This window comes from Tachypleus tridentatus, chromosome 7 (assembly GCF_004210375.1).
Source record: "Tachypleus tridentatus isolate NWPU-2018 chromosome 7, ASM421037v1, whole genome shotgun sequence".
Classification (NCBI taxonomy): domain Eukaryota; kingdom Metazoa; phylum Arthropoda; class Merostomata; order Xiphosura; family Limulidae; genus Tachypleus; species Tachypleus tridentatus.
Window position 1 is genome coordinate 32772556 of NC_134831.1, and position 20491 is coordinate 32793046.

General features: G+C 33.7%; 1 protein-coding gene across 7 annotated transcripts in view; it reads right to left on the reverse strand.

Annotated features, from left to right (window-relative positions):
* Zpr1 (zinc finger protein Zpr1) overlaps positions 1–20491 on the reverse strand; it is a 67765-nt gene that overhangs the window by 11878 nt on the left and 35396 nt on the right. For all 7 annotated transcript variants that reach the window (XM_076510957.1, XM_076510964.1, XM_076510962.1 and 4 more), the window contains 7 exons: positions 19704–19774; positions 18799–18885; positions 17690–17730; positions 16249–16330; positions 13489–13648; positions 4468–4628; positions 350–460 (listed from right to left, as the gene is read on the reverse strand). In XM_076510957.1, the coding sequence (XP_076367072.1) occupies positions 350–460; positions 4468–4628; positions 13489–13648; positions 16249–16330; positions 17690–17730; positions 18799–18885; positions 19704–19774 (713 nt within the window). The remainder of the gene's footprint in view (positions 1–349; positions 461–4467; positions 4629–13488; positions 13649–16248; positions 16331–17689; positions 17731–18798; positions 18886–19703; positions 19775–20491) is intronic.

Sequence of the window (20491 nt, forward strand, 5' to 3'; positions counted from 1 at the left end):
CATTCTCTGTGCTCATTATGTATGCTTATTTCATGTTGAAAAATGTTTGAATATAATGTACAATAACAGATATATTATAGGCTGACCTTATTAGCCATATCAGGACCAATCTATCAATAGTCCTATCTGCTATTGTAAAAATTTTAAAACAACCATAAACAGATTTTCACAGCACAAAAAAGTCAAACCAAATTACAAATATAAGAAAATATTAACACTTTATAATTTACTTCAATTCATTTGAGTTTTGAAAGATGAACACAGATGACCTTTCTGTGAATAAGAATTATATTTAATCTTTACTTCAAACCTTTAAATTACCTTTAAAAAGGATCATTATATGTCTTACCTGGTCCTTGATATTATTTAGCAATCCTTCTATTGTAGTGAATCGTCCACCAAGGGTTCCAGCACCCACCTCCAGCTCCAGTTCTGGAATCTCAATACTGCATGTTTCAGACTACAACAAAAAAAGTTAAAAATTTTCAATTTAAGAGAAGAAAAAAGGAACCATTTTAAATTCATAATCTCATTATTTCCCCTTCCTTTTTTCTTTTCATAATGTTTGCCAACATGAAGGAATACACTCTTTGCGATTATATTTTTTGTTTCATACTAACCTTGTACATACAACATGTTTTCCAACATCAGGGAATATATTCCTTGTGATTATGAAATATTTTATGTTTTCCATTGACTTGTAATATACCAACATCAAGGAACATTTTCTCTGTGATTATGAAAAATTTTAATTTTCTATTAAGTTTGTAAGTACATGTGATTATCATATAACTTTCTCATCTATTTATTGTGTAAAACATCTTTGCTGCATAACATTTCAGTTGGTGAAAATACTAGAGTTTAAACAAGTTAACTGTTTAGTGAACTTTACCATCAAGAGACAGAACAGCATCTCAGAGTGAAGATTATCAGGTCTGACAGATGTAATGCCAAAAAGCAAGCTTGAGTTCCATCAATGTTGAGGGGCAATTATAGTTATAGATATTATCAGCCCTAATGGAAAGAAGCAATCACTCTACTAAAGTCTTGATGGCTAAGAAGGTGGGAGATAAAGCAGATGTGCTAGATGCATGAGAAAAAGCTTTGGCAAGAGTATCAGCCACTTCCTGGCTATCAGAGTGCAAGATTGGAAGGGAGGCAGAAGTATACTGCCTACTGACCTTCCAAAGCTTGTCCAATACAACTTTGGAATTGGTTGTAAGAAGAGATGCAAGTTGTGTACTCAATCCAAGATTCTTTCTGGCTTTGATGTCTTACCTGTTGAGCATGTGCATTGGGCTCACTGAAAAGTGATGTGGTTTATAAGTGTAGGATACCTACAAAAGGTATCCCAGGCCCATTATTGAGCCTTTCGTGACATGTGGCAGGTAGAATTCTACCATGGATGAGGATACTGTGAAAAAAAAAAAAAGGTTTTAGGAATACTATGAGCAGATGTCTGGACAATACAATCAGTCACGGATACTATGTAGTCATCTATTGATGGCTTGCAGACAACGGGAGGATCGTGTATTGAGAGAGCAGTGAAACAAGACCAGTTGGCCTGGTCCATTTTCCATTGAGGCATGTGGGTCAGGTGGCACCCATCATGGCCACTCTTTCTCAAAATGATCACTGTCCCATGGGTCACTGTCAACCCTCCATAAAAAAGTGGGAGAATAGTGAAAGGGAGTAAACTGACAAATCAATAGCAGTAAAGGACTGAATAGGTGCATGAAAGTAAGTATAAGAACCAGTATTGAAAAGAGAATATGTTCTACAGAGTGACCCCTCCCATCAATATCAACACTTCCCCAGAGGGGATTATATCAATTAAAGTCACCCAGGATTAAAAAGGGAGACAGCAACTGTTCAATGAGGGCATCAAGGTCTGATTGATCATGTGTCATTAGAAGACAGGTAGAGAAAACAAACAGTGATGGTACAACCCAAGGAAACACAGATGGCTACTGCCTCCAAGTGTGTATCGAGTGAGAAAGACAGGGCAGGCACACAATGATCAACCAGCAGTGTCACCCCTATATGCACTCGTCCATCACACAACCTGTCATTTCTGTACAAACTACCAAAAGGTGACTGCATCACCAGGTTTCAGAAATGTTTCCTGTAAGGAGAGACACACAGGATGATAAACATCAATCAAATGCTTTATGCTTCCTATACTCAAATGAAAACTCCAACGGATCCACTGTATCAATGAGGCCATTTTTTATTCACATGAAAGAAAACTGGGTGGAAAGCCCTTCTGTTTTTGACCATATCTTTTTTTCTTTATTCTCCTTAGTAGAAAGAAGTTTACCGACCTCTGTGGATACTTCCCTGGGTCAAGTAGGTAGGTCTCCGTCTGTGAATGAAGATTCCAGTTACCGAGGGCATGAATGAATAATTGTTTTCTATCTCGGGGCCAGAGAAGAAAATGGACCTGAGGAAACCCTGGAACCTGGAGCCAAAGTAAGTGGAACTGGGGAGCTGCCAGAAGGAGTGGAAGGGTCAGAGGTAGGAGTAGACTTGGACTTGTCAAATCAATAAACCATGGAGGGTAAAAGACACTTCAGATGCTTTGCAAACTACTGCACAGAGAGATCTGTCTACACTCGAACTGTAGCAGTGGAACGGAATATGTCAGCATATGTCCAAGAAGGAGTGGGAAACAATAACTTCCAAGTCTCTGGGTAGGAGATATTGTTCATAGTCTTCAAACATTGCACTCCTTTTTCCTCCAACTACTTAGGTCAAGAACTAGAGTAAGAGGAGTGCATACTACTACAGTTAACATAGTATAGTTCTAATTCACACTTGTAGGCATTATGGTCTTTGCCATCACAATGAGCAAATTAAAAAATCACGACATGATTTCTTCAGGTAACTAAACTGTTGACACTGGAAACATATGAAAAGGTTGGAAATGTATGACCATACCTAATAGTTCAGATAACCTGCATTGATTGTCACAGGTGGATGATGATAATGTGAACATCAAAATCAGAACATTAGTAGGTAGCATAATTCTGTCTTTGCAAGTAGAGATTTAGCTCACCTCAGAAATGCCTTGGCTGAAAAATCAGCAAGGATATCTGATTTAAGAATGTTCTACAAGTTTTTCTGAACAATAACTCCTCTAGAGGAATTCAGGGTAACATGGGGAATAACCTCAATGGGTATATTCCCAAAGTTCTTCAATTTCAGGAGTTTAGTTTGTTGTGGTGAGGATGTTTCCACCAAAATATTTCCAGAGAGCAACTTTCTTCCTGACTTGGGGGAGGCAGCAAACCCCTCTAATCCCTTCTGAATAAAAAAGGAAGGCATCTGCCTTAAGGATTTCTCAGATAATGAGTGTAAAACGAGAAATGTAGGTATAGAAATTGACCGTGATGGTGACTGTTGAACAGAGTAATCGATTTGTAGCCATTTACCAATTAACCTTTTTTAAATCTCAGTTTTATTTATTTATTTTTCTTCATGAATGGAGGTATCCATAATCAATTAAGAACATTTCGATGCACACTGTCCCCACCTACCATGGAACCCTATGAAGGGATGCACTGCAATGCCAGGGTTTCTTGAGCACAATACCCAAACACCAACATCATCCACAATGTCCACAACACCTCTTAAGAATGTCTAACATTGCTGCTTGGTTGACCCTACCCCAAGTGGACCAGCTGACTGACAGGTAGGGGGTCTCCATGGCTGCCTGTCAAGGAATTCGAGTAGGGCTGGACCCCTCAACCACCAGAATCCTTGTCATCCTTTCATGGGTTGTCATTCACAGCAAAAACATATTAACTATTCTTGTTACATAGCAGAGGGGATTAAGTACGTTAATTTATAAATTAAATTCAGTTTACAGCCCATATTGCATTTAACAATAGTCCTGCAGTGTAGTTTCCAGTGCAATAGGCTTCATTAAAAAGGAGCCCCATTTAAATAACAACACTCCACTCTTCATTTGTTTATTTGACCATTTTATCTTTGTATGTAACAGCATGATTGTCTATTTGATTTTCCAACTGTTTGATATATGTGAGAGTTGGATGAAATATATGACTAGAATCCTTATCTTAGTCAGCCCATACCTTGTTTGTGTGCATACAAAGCTGATATTTCTGTGTGGTAAAAAGGATCTAGAAAATTAGTCTGATAGTCAACAGAGTTCACTTTGTATCTACCACAAACCATTATTTTTCCATAGCCTAGTCTTGTTCAAATACTTTCTGAAGTTGTTAAACCTTACTGAATAAATTCATGTAAGAACACTGTATACTAGTCTGCAGATGTCACATAACTGTTAGTTTTGTATATTCAAAATCATTTTCATACAACTTACTGAACTTTATGTAGTGTGTGTAGATGCTCTATCAAGCAACTTTCACATATTTCACATCCACTTAATGATTCTCATGCATATAACTAAAAGCTTTAAAACTTCAGAATTTTTTTACCCACCTTCAAAATATCACGATTCATATCACTTGGATCTATTATCTTAAACTGAATTCTTGTTCCATGAGGTTCAATGCCTGAACCACTTTTCACCTCATTTGTTTTATAGCCACAAATATCGCATGTTGTAGCCATTATTATAACTTCCTTGAAATGAGGAATTTCTAGTAAATTAGTTAGAAGAAAAGAACCACACAGAGCATAAACAAGTTCATTATTTAGATAATTTAAATGTAGAAAAAAAACATTTCAAAGAAATGTTGGTTCATTCTAAAATATATTTCAAACCTTTGATAACTTATGAAAATACAAGCTTGAACAAATAATATTTGTTTGTTTGTTTTAATCAAGTACTAAAGACATTTCCTTACATTAGAAAGAAAGATATTTTTAAGTTCTAATCATATAATGTATACTTCTGAAAGAGACTGTCAAACTTCTGCAAAGCATCTCATTCCAGTTTTATTTACATTTAACATGAAGCAGTGAAAGTTCATTTTATGATTTATACATCAGCAACTTAAAAAAAATAACAATCACAATTCCAAAAATCTGTTCATTCCATATCAAATTCATCAAGGGAGTAGATTTTGATCAGAGTAAACAAAAGATGTATTCACAACAAATCACAATTAATAGAAAATTGAATATGAAACACATTTACTCTAATTGTTTAAAATAAATCCCATACTAGTGATTAGCTGTGAACTACTGTCTTGAAGTACATCACGTCTCAGTCAGCTAGATTAATATTCCAGAATGTCATCCTAAAGAGTTCTATGTGCACACAGTTGCCTGACATGGTATAGCGTATGTTTTATTTCAACACATTATGTTGTTTCACTCTTCTTTCCCAATGAAATTACACAACTCTGTGTAAAAATACAATTTATACCAAAGCAAGTCACTAGGCTTTTGTGTAACCTATGTATATAAGCTTTGTCATTTTGATCAACACTGTAATCCACATATAACCACAATATATTGAGTGTATCTCCAAAAAATTTGGCAAGCTTTTAGTAAACATTATAAGCCTATTATACACACAAAATCAGATATTTTAATAAAGTTTTTTCACTACATACTTTTCTTTGAATTTATAAATCTATAGCGAGTCAGTCCAAATGCAAATGATTTGTATATTGAGAATAAAAATACTTCGTCTTAGTTTTCATATTTTATCCGCATAATCTACAGAACCTCCTAAATAAATATTTAGTGGTTTTTCCAAAAAACCTTTTTACTTTATTTATTATTTCTTCCTCCCTAACACTAAGTGTAGGTAATTCATCAAAGTAAGATGAAATGAAAAATGTGAAATAAATTTTAAAATATTTTTTTTCTAGAATGACTGTAAACTGTAAGAGAAAATTACAATTATATAAGAGTTTAGGCCTCTTAACCTTTTCTCATCTGCTTTTCTTTTAATCTTATTAAGTGTTCTTTAAACCATATCTAACTAAAATGATAAAGCAATAATTCATCCTGAGATCTTACAATGAACTAAATATCATGTAATATTATGTGACAAACTACACATATTAAATACATTCATTGAGGAGCAATCATCAGAAATATTTTTAATTTTTTCATTTACACTTTCTTACCTAATCTAGTAAGTTTTAATTTTTTACATTTTACTTCATTGTATAAAAAAAAATGTATAACAATAAACAAAAACTGTACATAAAAAGAAATATAATATGTTCCTTAGCTATAAGCCTACTTGTACTTGAGAACATGCTTTCATACAACTTTTTTCAACCACTTTGTTTGTCCACAAAATAATACAGGTTGAAATTTGTATTTTGTAATACACAAAATATATCAGGCAATACAACAGAATGTCATGAAACTAATATAAACTATAAACAGGTTAAAAATGTACCATTATTTTCAGAGCAGCATTTTGAGTTCAAACATATTAAGATCTCCATACGAAATATTGGCTTTGACCACTAAAGCAAAACAGACAATCATCTGATTTTATGTAGTTGAAATGTGCTTTTTCTGTTGGTTACAAAGATAAAAAAGGGGTATATCTATGATGGTTGAACAAATAATTGATATCTCAGCAAAGTATGAAAAGAATGAAATTTTATATTCTCTCGTCAGTATCTATAGTGTGTTTCTAACTGGTCAAATGTTATAAAGTCCTTATGAGAGAAAACAAAAATCTATAAGTGAGAAGTCAAAGCACCATTAAATTATATGACTCAGAAGTGCAGACTAAGAATATAGTTAAATATTTTCTTTTAACAGGCCCCTCACAAGCCAATGGGGGACATTTTTGTTGTGAAAAACAAAACACACAAAAAAACCCTACCCAATCTAGTTTTTCTTAATTTAAAATTAAATTTTTTGGACATTTTTATTGGCTAAAAAGAAGGAATTTCCCACACTCTTTTAACTATTGGGTCTACAAAAAGTGATTTGAAGTGGTGAGGTGACTGAAATCCGTCAGAGCATCACGAGCTTAATGGCCAAGCACAAGAAGCATGGAAGTCTCTGAATGAAATGCAGGGGTAATCAGGAACCATTTAGAACCACCTTGATAGTTACTGTGTAGCAAGCCAAACACCATTTTTAACACATAGATGCTTTCAAAGTGTTTGATCATTATACTGCTGATTATCATGATTCTTCAACCTTCCCTACCATATCACAGGTGAAATCATTCATAACTCAAATGACACTAAACATAAAAAGATGATAGCAGAAACTTAATTAATGATGCTGAAATTGTGGCTTTATTGATATATACTGAATTTACCCCCAGTAGATAGATCTTAGTACTAACTAGTATGAAAACTTTAGGATGTTGTATTTTACTTAAAAGATTATTAAATAACAAATGAAAACTTGTCTTGAAAAGATAGTCCAAAAACCACTTTTTCTGAGTTTCTCGATTGAACTTTCAATATTCAACAAACTGTAGTATAAAGACACCCTCTGGCTTCTGAAAGACATGTTAAAAGTTAATATTTACCTAAACTGAAAAGGTATATCCAATAATATTTACTTCTGCAGACACTATGGCTATTCCTCTATATTGGCTTTGCCTATCGAAGCATTGATCTTGCATGCTCCAGTCTTTTATATCCCACTTAAATGCTCATAGCAATATCTAATTTGCAAATTTCTCCACCCACGTCAATGCACCCTCTATCCTGGCACTGTACATAAATACTTCACTCTGATCATGTAACCACTTTTCCAAGAATTACACCATCCCAGTTATTAACACTAGCTCTTAATGGGGAGGAAGTGCAGGAAACTGTCAGTAGAAGTAAGTACTACTGAAAATTGAAAATATATTTTCAATTTAGAAATATGTTAACATTTGAAACATACTTACCATCTACAGACACTATAGCTAGAATCCTCCATTAAGAAGGTTGAGGGTCCAGTGAGGGTATTATCCACACAGAAAGTGTCTACATAGATGAAGATAGATTCCAGAGTGGGTGAACTGCACTATACCCAGAATAGGTATGCTATTCATCTGGAGCTTAGTTCCCATATCAAAGGTAGAACAGTACATAAATAATCATCACTATAGGCCAGTTCCAACCATACAGCTGAGGTTCTACAACTCAAGGTTGGAAGTAAGTTGTCTTGGTCCTAATATCCCATGTGGTAGGTTAGGGCTATTTGCACTACAATGTTGTATACAGATATATATTTTATTCTATCTCAACCTGTAGCCATGGAATGAAGTACTCCAAACCACCAGAATCATGATAAGAAAATAAGCAACACTGAAGTGGACAACCTTTTACCAAATCTGAAGAAGTTTGAAAGAAAACACCTGGAGCTTGGAATGAGGGTATTGTGCATGCTACACTCAACCAAAGGAACATAAATCATCCAGTCTGGGACGAGGAACAATCATTCTCACTCTCCAACCAAGTGACCATGGAATATTCTACTTGCCCCTGGAATTATAAAGAGGACATGGAATCTGTGCTCAACCAAGAGTCTAGGATGGGACCACCTTGTATTCAGAATTATGAGGAAATAGTGGACGTCCTTTAATAAATAATATAATAAAACTGACACAGTAATTATCATAACTCACCAGGATGAATAATGGATAAATTCAAAAATCAGCACGAGTCACCTGGAATTGGCTTTTCCAGTCCTGGTTTTGAGTTATTCAATGTTATGGCCATTTTCATAAAGTAATAAAAGACTTGTAGCAAAATTTTAATTAATATAACTTGCCAGGATGACTAATGGGTAGTTCAAGTAGCAGTGTTAGTCACCTGAAGTTGGCCTTTCCAGTTCTGGTTTTGAGTTATTTGATGTTGCAGCCATTTTCTAATTTCAAATTGAACCAGAGGTACTTTAATTCTTAAAATGGAATCACATTAAAAAAAGGTCTAATTTATAAAATAAAAACTTAAATAGCATTAAAAATATTAATGGTCTTCAAAAAAACTGAAAACATTTCTAAGGTGGACAGTGTTACCATCACCAATAACACTGTCTAACATCATGGATAAACCTTGGGACAAAACATGTTTAAAATAGTACCGTCATTTTGAGTCGTAATGATGGCAAGACAGTAAAATGTGGCTTATTGTGATCCAAGTGTTACATAGACAACACATTGGTGCATCACTCCCAGATGAAAGAAAACAATGATTTAAAAAACGGTGACCAATACCTAATCCAGTTAGGACAACTTCCTCTTTTTTGATCCTTACAGAAGCAAGACAACCAGAGTCCAATATAGGGTTTTATTTGGAAAAGTTTGTTTTCACGTTGCTCACTCAAGTCGACTCCTAACTGGCATGGAGGCGAGCCTTGAATACAGGACCATAGTCCATGTATGGAATAGACAGAGCAGTAATAGTGCCAGAGCAGACAGATTTAAACGATGTGTCAGCGAACCCATTCCCGCAAATACAAACGTGGCCTGTTATCCAGATAAACTAGATAGAAGTAGATGTTAAAGAGAAATGAACCAGTCAGTTTTGAATATCTGCTAGAACAGGGTGAGAACTAATATGAAACAATTCCAGGGCCAGTAGAGAACTAAGTGAGTGTGTGTATTCTTACAGGAACGCCACGTCGGGCTATCTGCTGAGCCCACCGAGGGGATTCGAACCCCTGATTTTGCGTTGTAAATCCGAAGATATACCCCTGTACTAGTGGGGGGCAACTAAGTGAGTCAGTATAAATAGTGCAGTTTGAGTACTGCTTAGCTTCTATGTGATCCAGGGCAAGAGAAATGGCATACAGTTCAGCAGTGAACACGGAAGCTGTAAAGGGTAATCCGCATGCAACCACTAAACCACAACAAACTATGGCAGATGATTTTGAATCATCCTTTTCTCAGATGACTTTAAGAAAGGCCACATTTGAGGAGTGTAATAGGTCATGGTGTGATGGGCTGACCAGTGGATACAGCAACATTATTCAAGGACAGATCCAATTCATCCAACTGCACCTGGATACAAAGGTCAAAAGGAGCAATGGCAGATCTTCTGTTCTGAAAAGGCATGGCCCACTGAGAAAGAAAAACACAACCCCAGGTGGGATTCTGTGATAAGGATCAAAGTTTTGAAGCATACAGTAGATAGTTACAAATGGTGGAGGTGTAGAAGAGGTTCATGAATCTCTGTGTATAAGCTCTGAACTGGTAAAGTGTGGAAAGCCCTGGTGCAGAGCTGAAGTCCCTGATGATGAACAGGGTCCCTCATCTTCAAGGCTGAGGTCCTGGCAGAGCCATAGACCAGTGGATCCATAGTCTAGTTTCGATCGAATGAGAGCACAATATAGCTTTAGTATAGAATATCAATCTGCTCCCCAAGTGGTGGAAGAGAGGACATGGAGGATGTTCAGTGCTCTTGTACAGTTGACCCATAACTGCTTGATGTGTGGTATAAAGGTCAGCTTATGGTCAAAGATAAGCCACAAGACAGATGAAGGGCCAATATAAGTTTCACTAGCATACAGGGATAATTATAGTCATAGAGACAATCAGCTCAAAAGGAAAGAGATGATTGCTCTGTTTGAGTATTGATGGCTAAGAAGGTGAAGGAAGAAGCAGAAGTGCTAGATACCTGGCAAAAGCTTTCATCTAGAGTATTGCCTACTTCTTGGCCATCAAAGAGCAAGATTAAGAGGGATCAGAATTACATTGCCCACTGACCTTTCAAATGTTGTCCCATATGAATTTGGAACTGGTGACAGAAAATATGCTGGTTGTGAACTTAATCCAGGAGTCCTTTTTGCTTTGACATCTTACTCACCGAGCATGTGCATGGGCCTGCTGGAAAGTGATGTGGTTCAAGAATGTGGGATACCTATGAAAAGCATCCCAAGCCCATTTTTGAGCCTTCCATGCCATGTGGCAGGATCATGTTCTGAGAGAGCAGTGAAAGACAGCCAGTTTGCTTGATCCCGCTTCCATTGGGACACGAGGGTCAGATGGCAACAACCATGATCAGTCTCTCAAAAGTATAGGAATATGATCACTGCCTCATGGGTTATTGTCCACCCTCCATGAAAAGTGGGAGAATAGTGAAAAGGAGCAAATTGAGAAATCAATAGCCGTAAAGGACTGACTAGGTGAATGAAAGTAAGTATAAGAACCAGTATTGAAAAGAGAAAGGTTGTGATCAAAGAGAATATGTTCTACACCAATATAACATGGTGTCGATAATAGACCAAAAGCCAAATTTCTGAACTGGAGAATTTGATCCCTGTACAAGAGACATAGCTAAAGGCAAAAAGTAATCAACATGAGAATATGGAGAAATGTCTCAGCAACCTCAAATATGGACATCTACAGACTTTGTGAAGAATGCCAATAGGTGTAGAAAAGGACACCAGTGACAACCTGAGAGGATTTAAGAATGGGTTGAGGTAAGAAAGAATGACAATTATCTGTCAACTTTTCCTGGTCCCAGGCACTATAAGGAAAAAGGAATAACAACCCAGAAGAATGGGATCAACTGTCACTACCACCCCCATGACCACACATCTTACTGTTCAAGTGAGGGGTGGAAATACAACAGGTTGAGAGAATAATGGGTATGAAGAATTAAATGAAAGACCTGTTTAATACTAGAGCCTAAAGAACCCTTGTATCTTCAGTGAAGAAATACAGTGTCCGTCAATAGTTATAACCCACTTTAACTGCTCCCTTCCCAACCTAGACAGATACAAACACTGTTGCTGTGATCAGCCTGAATTGAGGAGTCTTGAAATTAAGTTCTGAATCTAGACAGCTGCTAGAGCCAAAGAAGGTCTACAAGAGGTCAACAACAACAAAAAGCAAATGAGTGATTTAAATTTGCAATACAAATGCCACTATGACACCTGTAAAAGTTTAGTGATGAAAACAAACTGATATGTAACACACAGAGAATACACAAAGTAGACAAACTCCCTCCACCAAGATATTTCTACAGAAAGAACAGAAGCAATAAATGTGACCAAGATGGAAGTCAGTAGAAGACCTAATTTATTTGCAAATTGTTGTGGGGATCTTTGATAGGCTGCCAACAATGTTTGGGGGGAAGAAATAGAGTGGAGCAAAAATAAGGATCAAACAAACACAAGGAAATGTGACTGGTTCAAAGTGATCACATAAACTACACATATCCAAAATACATGTCCACCAGGAGCTGGAAACCCAAAACATGCAACAGATAACTGGGGGCATACAGGAAAGCTCCCAATTCTTACAAACCCAAGTAGCTAACTGAAGACAAAGAGTTCAGTTGTTACAAAAAAATTCTCCCCAGAATAATCAGAATCAATAAAAGGCTACTTCAGCAGCTCCAGGAGAAAATACCCATGAGAGTTGAATGTATATCTCCATCTCCCAAAAAATATAATATAATGGACAACATCAACTGAAAGTGACCCCCAACCATAAAGAGATGCTAGATAACAAAGGAGGAATAGGGAAGGTAGAATTAGCTTCCATGCTGACAACAGTCATACGGAAATTCATACTTGCAAGTATCACTTTTAGATTTTTAAAATAAGGAAATTATAATTATAACGAAATTCACAAGGTGATGCAAAAATTGCAATCCATAATGTAACTAGGCACAGCATTTCATCAGAGAAAACCGTGACTAGTGCTTTGTTGAAAAAGAGTGATTACATTATTTGGTAAAGCACTTAAATACAGTGCCAGGATAGTATGTGTATTGACATGGATGGAAAGATTTAAAAATTTAAGTTGGGTATAAAAGACTAACATGCAAGAGCAATGCTTAGATAGACAAAGCCAACATGAAGAAATCACCATAATATCAGCAGATGACACACATGTTTTGTAATCAAAGAATTAAAACTTAGATAACAAAACATTTTGAATTATAAGCTATACATTAATGCCAAGTTTTTTACAATTCAGCCAAATTATTAAGTAAATTTCAAAATAATATAAAATGGTGATTTGTAACAAACACTTCAAAGGCAACAAATGAGGAGTGCAACAATATGACAAAAATTTAGTTAACTAAATTTTCCAAGTGTCTTTGCTCATTTCATTTAACTCAAAGCTGGAAAAAAGGTTTTCTGTGCTAGTTGTTCCTAATTTTGAAGTGGTAGATAAGAGAAAAGGAGTAGCTCAAAACAGCCAACTCTCATGCTACTCCCGTTGCAAGGAATAATGGAAATTGTCCATTAATCTTTTAAAATACTCATTGTCCCAAGAACTTTCTATTTTGCAATAATGAGATGCAAACCATGGAACCTCAGTTCCACAGTTTGGGACATTAGCCATTAAGCAATAATTATTCTTACAATGCTTTGAATGCAAATAAAAAGTTAAATTAAAATGACAAGATTACCAAAAGTAGTATCAATAATGTCTAAATTTACAAATAAATAACCTAGTATATAATATTCACCAGTTGAATATTTTATATTTATTGCATTTGTGCTTTTAACAGAAACCACCTACAATAAAACTGTCATTTTAAACTTAATCACAAAACAAAAGGTAAAAATAGTTTGCATCAAAATCCAGCAAAAATCATTAAAGGATACTTGTTACTTTCATCCTTGTTGGGCAAGGGGAATTACAGTGTGCACAATTAGTCTGAAAGTTCAGAACTTCATCTTGCAAGTGCTCATCGGTTAGTCCTGTATTCCCACCAACACCTGAATTCTGGTTTACATCATTCTCAGAGTTTTCTCTTCCTCCACTCTGTAACATCAAATATTTCATTAGCTTGATACAATTATACATTCTATACAGTACACAGAATTCAGCAGAAAATAATTTACATTAACACCAAGTCTATTTTTCAAACTAATACTTTAAAGATTGCAGTTCATAAGATGTACAAAATTAATTTAGAAAATAAGTTTCAACATCACTGGTAAACTAATAAAATAGATGTGAGTTCTTTTAAATCTTCAGGAACTAATGGAACAGTAACAATTGCATGTTGTAGAAAAAACACATGTGAACGATGATATTTCAGGTTGACAAAAGACAGAAGACTTTCAACACATTGTCCTCTTCACTTGTGCTTTTTACACAAAATGAACTTGCCATCCATTCCAGTATACTCATCATGAATAATCTATCCAAATAATCTATCAAACAATTCATAAAATTATTAAGACTATTAATATGTACAATTTTCTAGCACTTAATAAAAGGCCTTCAGGACAATAAGAGACTGAGTTAAATGTTATTCTTACACAGCTCTTATTAGGAATGCAAAACATATAAATATATATAGATAGACAGTCAGATATTTATATGAATAAAATCTGCAATTTAACATAATTTTTATCATAAAAACATCATCCCTTCATCAAGTGTTTGATTTTAAGTTTAACAGTTGCTATATAGTATCAGAACATGGTCCTTCAAAAATAGTCTGTACATAAATAAAAGCATGTGTCTTCTTATAAAAAAAAAAAAACTGTTACCACATAGTGTTAAAACAAAATGACACTCAGAGAAACTGTTACCATATACTGTTAAAATGACAACAGTCTGATGAAAGAGAATTCCATACACTCCTGAAAGATATTGGTTTTCTACATAAGGCTGTAACCACAAACTGGTAATATATAATGGTCTTCTAACTGCTCAAACACAATTGTTTCTAACAAAGACTGTTTCCATACTTTACTAAAAAACAAAGACTTTCTTAAAAAATAAACCCTTATCACATACCACTGAAATATAACAGCCTTCTATGAGAGATTCTTTGCATACATTGCTTAAAAACAAATCTTGTGACAAAAAAAGTTTCCATATACTGCTAAAACACAAGTTACCTAGATCATTACCAAACACTTCAGTGACTGAATGGAGTAATCATGTTAACACCATCACAGTAAAATAATGCCTTCAAAATGTTTTTAAAGCAAATTTTCACCTTGTCAGATGAGGTTTATCAGTTGATCATGAAAACAAAAATAAATGGATATGAAACTCACCAGAAAGAGATAAGCTATATCAAAACCCCAACATTTTAAGAAAGCTTAACTGGATTATCAGTATTCAATGTTTATCAGAAAGCATTAAGAAACCAAGTTGCAAATAGTTACTTCCACAGGAATTAACAAAATACATGAAAGGCTATTAAAAGTTATTGTACATTTTCTATTTTTCTTGACCAATCAATATAAACTTTGAAACAGAAATCCACAACTCACTGAGAGACGCAGTTCAACATTTACACATATCAGAAAAATACCAGATACACATTCAATTATAGTTGGAATTTGAACAGAATCCTATTCAAACAATGTATATGAATTATTTTTAGAACTCTGATAATTTGAAATATCTATAAAAATTATTTATAAAACCACTGAATATTTCATAGTATTCATTTCAAGTTTTAGTAAAGTACACAAGTCACCCTCAAAGGAAAAAAAAAAAAAAAACATTATTAAGAAACTAGCACATACATAAAATTTATATAAATTTTACTGGTAGCTTAAATGTTAAGAAATTTGTTGTTGTGTGGGAGCCAATGTGTTATATGAAAACAAAGAGGTCATGTGTTCAATCAAGTTGATCAAGCTTGTGTTGAGAAAGTTAAGTCAAATTTTCAGTCATGGGCTTGTTATTAGCATGGACATTGAATTCTCAGGAACTGTTCAGAGTAGGGTTAATGGAATGATAGAAAAGGTTATCATAAGAGGACACATTAATATATCTGATATTGTTTTCCTCTGAAAACAAAAAAGCTAGAATTAACAATTTATGTGCATCATTTTTTATGGTAGACAAGATATGATGAGATAAGAGAGACAAATGTAAATGTTGGCAGAGTAGAAGTCCATTCAACTAAGAGTTTTATTTTTTCAGCAAGGTAGTTAGTCTTTTGAATTTGTTACCTTAAAATGTGGTGGAAGCAACAGATTTAAGTAAATTTAATGGAAGCCTTGATATATATATATGAATGATAAGAGATGGATTTTGGTTTTTTAATAGTTTAGTTTAGTTGATGGGATGGAATATGAATCTAAAATTCTCTTATTTCCCTGCATGTTAAGTACAAAGCTGTACAATAAGCTATCTGTTTTGTGTGTCCACTGCATGGGTTAAACCTCAAACTGTAGAACTATAAATAAAAAAAGCTTGCAGTTGAGGCACTGAAGGGGGTACATTTTAAAATAAATATATTATGTTCATATTTAAAGCTGTAAGGAAGCAAAAGACAGCTCATAAGAAATATGATTCAGTTGTGTTACACACAACTTTCACCTAACTATACCAGAAAACAATGTATTTCACACAAAGACTATAATTTAACCACAAAGTGTTAGACGTACCATTATTCCCAACATATGGTCTTGTTCATTACTTCGAGTATAATGAGTTATCTGCATGTTTGAATCCTTCTGTGGTGCAAAACTGTTCAATAGCTTAAGGTTTTTAACTTGGTTATCTGCATTATTCAAATTTTATTTTAGTTTCACAGATATCAGATATCTGTGTTAACATTTAAAAGGTTGTGCAAACAAATATTAACATTCACCCCTGGACATTTGAGACAAGGTATAACAGTTTAAAGGTGTTTTAGAATTAAAATAAATGAAAAAAAGATGAAAAGAAAAAGGAGAACAAAAGAAGTTCTAATATATATAAATATTAAAGTAAGTATTAAGTTAAGTTACATTGTTTCAAAGATTTTATTTACTCAGAAGTGGCAGGTTCCCCCCGTGGACACATGGAATTGTACCAATACTTGCATGATGTGAAATCTGTGTAACCTAAAATGCAACACATTCAGAACTTGCCTTGCATTTTAGAGTCAATTAGCAAGAACCTCCAAGAAGGGCCTCTTATGCCAGGATTAAAAATTATTTCATCTCAACAAGAAATAGAGGTAATGACTTCAACAGAAACATTATCACATCAAATTCCAAAGCCAAAAGCACATGCTTCAATTATAAAGAGTAAAAGATGATGGTGAGTTTCCATAATTACCTGACTGCAGTTATGTCCTCACTCCTTCCCTATTCTACTGCATGAACTTTTAACCCTTAGTTATGAATGGTCTTGAAGCATTTTTTATGACATGTACAAGTCTAACAGGCATACACCACTATGTTAATGAGCCAATTTAAGCTCTACTCATTATAATATTAAATCTTTAAATAGATATATTAGATGAGACTATTGAAAACAAAGGCCCATTTAATACTATAATTTCTTGTATATATTTAAAATCTCCAACAGCCATATTATTATCCAAAGTCATATTACTAATATTAGATAAGACCTATGTATATTTACAGTTTAGTTTTGCATTATTTGCAAAATAAAAATTCTTCATCACATTGCACCTTTACAAGCTACTGTATCCTTCTGTTAACACCTGTATAGGAAAACTTTGGAATGGGAGATTTGTCAAATCATACATCATCAGTATACATCAGAACAAGCCAATTGGTAGTAAGGAAGCAGGAATTTAAGCATCAAGATGATGCAAAACACTTTTCAAATGTTGACACAAGGTGAATGGAAGTGTTAAGCCTCAAATATTTAACTCTAGTTTTCAACTTATTTATATATATTTTTTTTGCAGTGCCTAAAGTTGGTGCAATTATTCCTATAGCTCTAAAAATATGACATAGATATATATTAAACAGCTTTTTTTCAAGTTGCAACATATGAGAAGAAACATTTCTTCCTTGAAAACTGAAACTTAAAAAAAGATCCATTACAAAAACTAAAGTTCTGTTTGAGACAAAAGAATGAAAAGGATACAAATTCTCTATAAAGCTGTTTCCAGATGGGTCATCAAGAACCTATAAGTACATCAAAAATATATATGTATAAAACATCAATGTCTTTAATGAATACTAAAACTGTACATCATGGTAAGCAACAAGGTAAAAATAAATAACGTTTCCTTGAATCCAGCACTTGTTAACAAATATATTCATAAATATCATGAAAATACATAAGTTAAATTTAAGAAATTGAAATGAGGTATGAAAAAAAAACAGTTCAATTCATTTTAAACAAAAATTATTCAGAAAAACATGTTTTAAATACATTGTTTTTTGCAAAATTACATGCTTTACCCTACCTATGTTGCACAATAACAGTCTCTCATTCTTATAATATCTACGAGAGCTACAAATCACTCTCCTGGAATTGCACTTGCAACAACTTTCATCAATACTTCCTTTTAATATGAAAGTTTTATTACTGCCATTCTATTAGCTTAATGTCATTTTAAGTGTTGAACAAGTGCTGAATGAAGAAACTTTTGACTTGAAACATACAACTAAAAACACTACTTATTACAGCAAGAATCTAGTCTGTATTCAGCACAATGTTGTCAGAGTCTGCTGTTTAACTCCTAGCATACTGTTAAGTGTTGGCAGCAGTGCATTCACCACACAATATGCTACTTCATTCACTCGAGTTAAGTACCTCACACAAATGTAATGCCTACAACATACATTAACTTTGCCATATCACATCTAATATTAACATAACATAACAGTCTGTTTGACATTAGATTATTGAGGCACAAAGCATCTATGAATGACTGAAGAAAATAGTGGATGTCAAAACTCTTGTCACTCATGTCCACACTGACATTTTTATGGCTTTAAAACATTTGGCTGCTCAACTTCCTATACACAACCTGATTGGTTAGGTAATAAATGTAAAAGTTACAGAGACTTGTGTGGATTTAATATATACAAGGAAAAGTACTAATCTAGCCTAGACTATATATGAAAAATAAAATTGAAAATAAAACAAATAATAATGTGAACCAGTGAAAAAGAAATAGTTCTCTAAAGTCTATAGTAAAGTAAATGTAAAGCAACATTAATATCTTGGAAAACATAAAGATTTACCAAATGATAAGTTGTTTTAACTTCTATTAGTTCACACAGTTGAATCAGAAAATCAGATATCTTCTCGGATGCCACTGGGTCTTCTTCCTAAATAACGATGATGCAAGCAAATAAACCAGAAAAATATCACCAGCATGTAATTTAAAGGGTTCTCTACTTATACCTGATAACATGAGTACATACAAACAACTGGTACTTTGATGTTTTATTGCTCACTAAATGCTATTACTTTTATTACTGCACAAGTTTTTCAAAGAAAATTATGAAGGCTGTAAATGGAAACTATAGAATCTCTGTTGAAGATTATTGTCTATCAAAACTGATTCTATTATTTATTTCTATTTCTTATAATCAAAATCAATAATCATATCTATTTTACAGTTTTTCAAACCTTAAGAGACATTCAAAATATCCAAAGAAACAGGGGTACTTTTCACGAGCTTTTTTAGAGTCAGTTTTAATAAACATACATTGGATCACTCATGTACATCAATAAAAGCATCCAGTCACATTTGACTAAAGTAGCTTTGGTTTCCATTCAAAACCAGTTCATTTTATAAAACATGTATTTCATACATACATACTGTAATCATAAACTCTTCAATAAATGCATACTATTTTTTAAATGTTTCAAAAAAACTACCAAACAAAATATTCAACACAACAAAAACTTTTCTTAGGCTTTAATGATCTTCCACTATCACCTCATGACCAACAAATAAAATCCACCAAGAACTCAGTTCTTGAAACAGACTTAAAATCTATGGGATAGAAAAATTATAAATATTAAAATTAAAGTTATTAAAAAATGAAAAAACATAATAAAGTGAAAATTGGTCCTCACATACTGTGTTTCAAATTATTTTATTTTCCATGTACAGAATTCTAAAATGTTTAAGTCTCACCTGAAGGTGCTCTTTTTGGGAAGTGAGACCCATAACTGCTCGGCTTATGAGCCCTTCAATTGTTGTCACAACTAAATTGTGTTTGAAGAAAAAAAAAAGTTTCTAGTTTCTTCTTCTAATGACATATCACAGTATAAAATTCAATAAAATTTAAAGTTTGATAACTCTTTATTAACCTCACTAACTTTCTCATCAGCAAAATTTAATATCATCTTTATCATACAACATAACAAAATGCCTTTTGGTAAAATGATTAAATGTACTCATCAGCACATCTTCATGACTATTTCTGTCAGGAAATATAAGAAACCAAACTAAATAATGTTATACAAGTTCAGAAATTGATATACTAATTCACAACAATTAAAGGTTCTTCAAAAAAGACATCAATTATCTAGAGTTTTACAACAGCATGAATTAATAGAAGTAAATTAGAAAAATTTGAAATCAAAAGGCCAATCCTTCTCAAACTTCAAAAGTAGCTGATTTAATTTTTGTATTAGTGTTTTTATTATTTAAATTTATATAAAAAAAGAATTTTTTTGTACTGTTAACTAAGTATACAGATTTTGGACTAACATTAAATCTTAGAAAGTTGGCCAAACCTTGTAAGATATTATTGGAATTCAGCCAAAAATTAAACAATGGGGGGGGGGGGATACCCAACTGATGAAGAGTGGGACTGACCATCATATTATAATGCCCCTGAGGATGAAATGGCAATAATATTCAGCAAGTGGGATTCGGCCCTGTGACTTTCAGATTGTGACTAAAGGCTACTACTACAA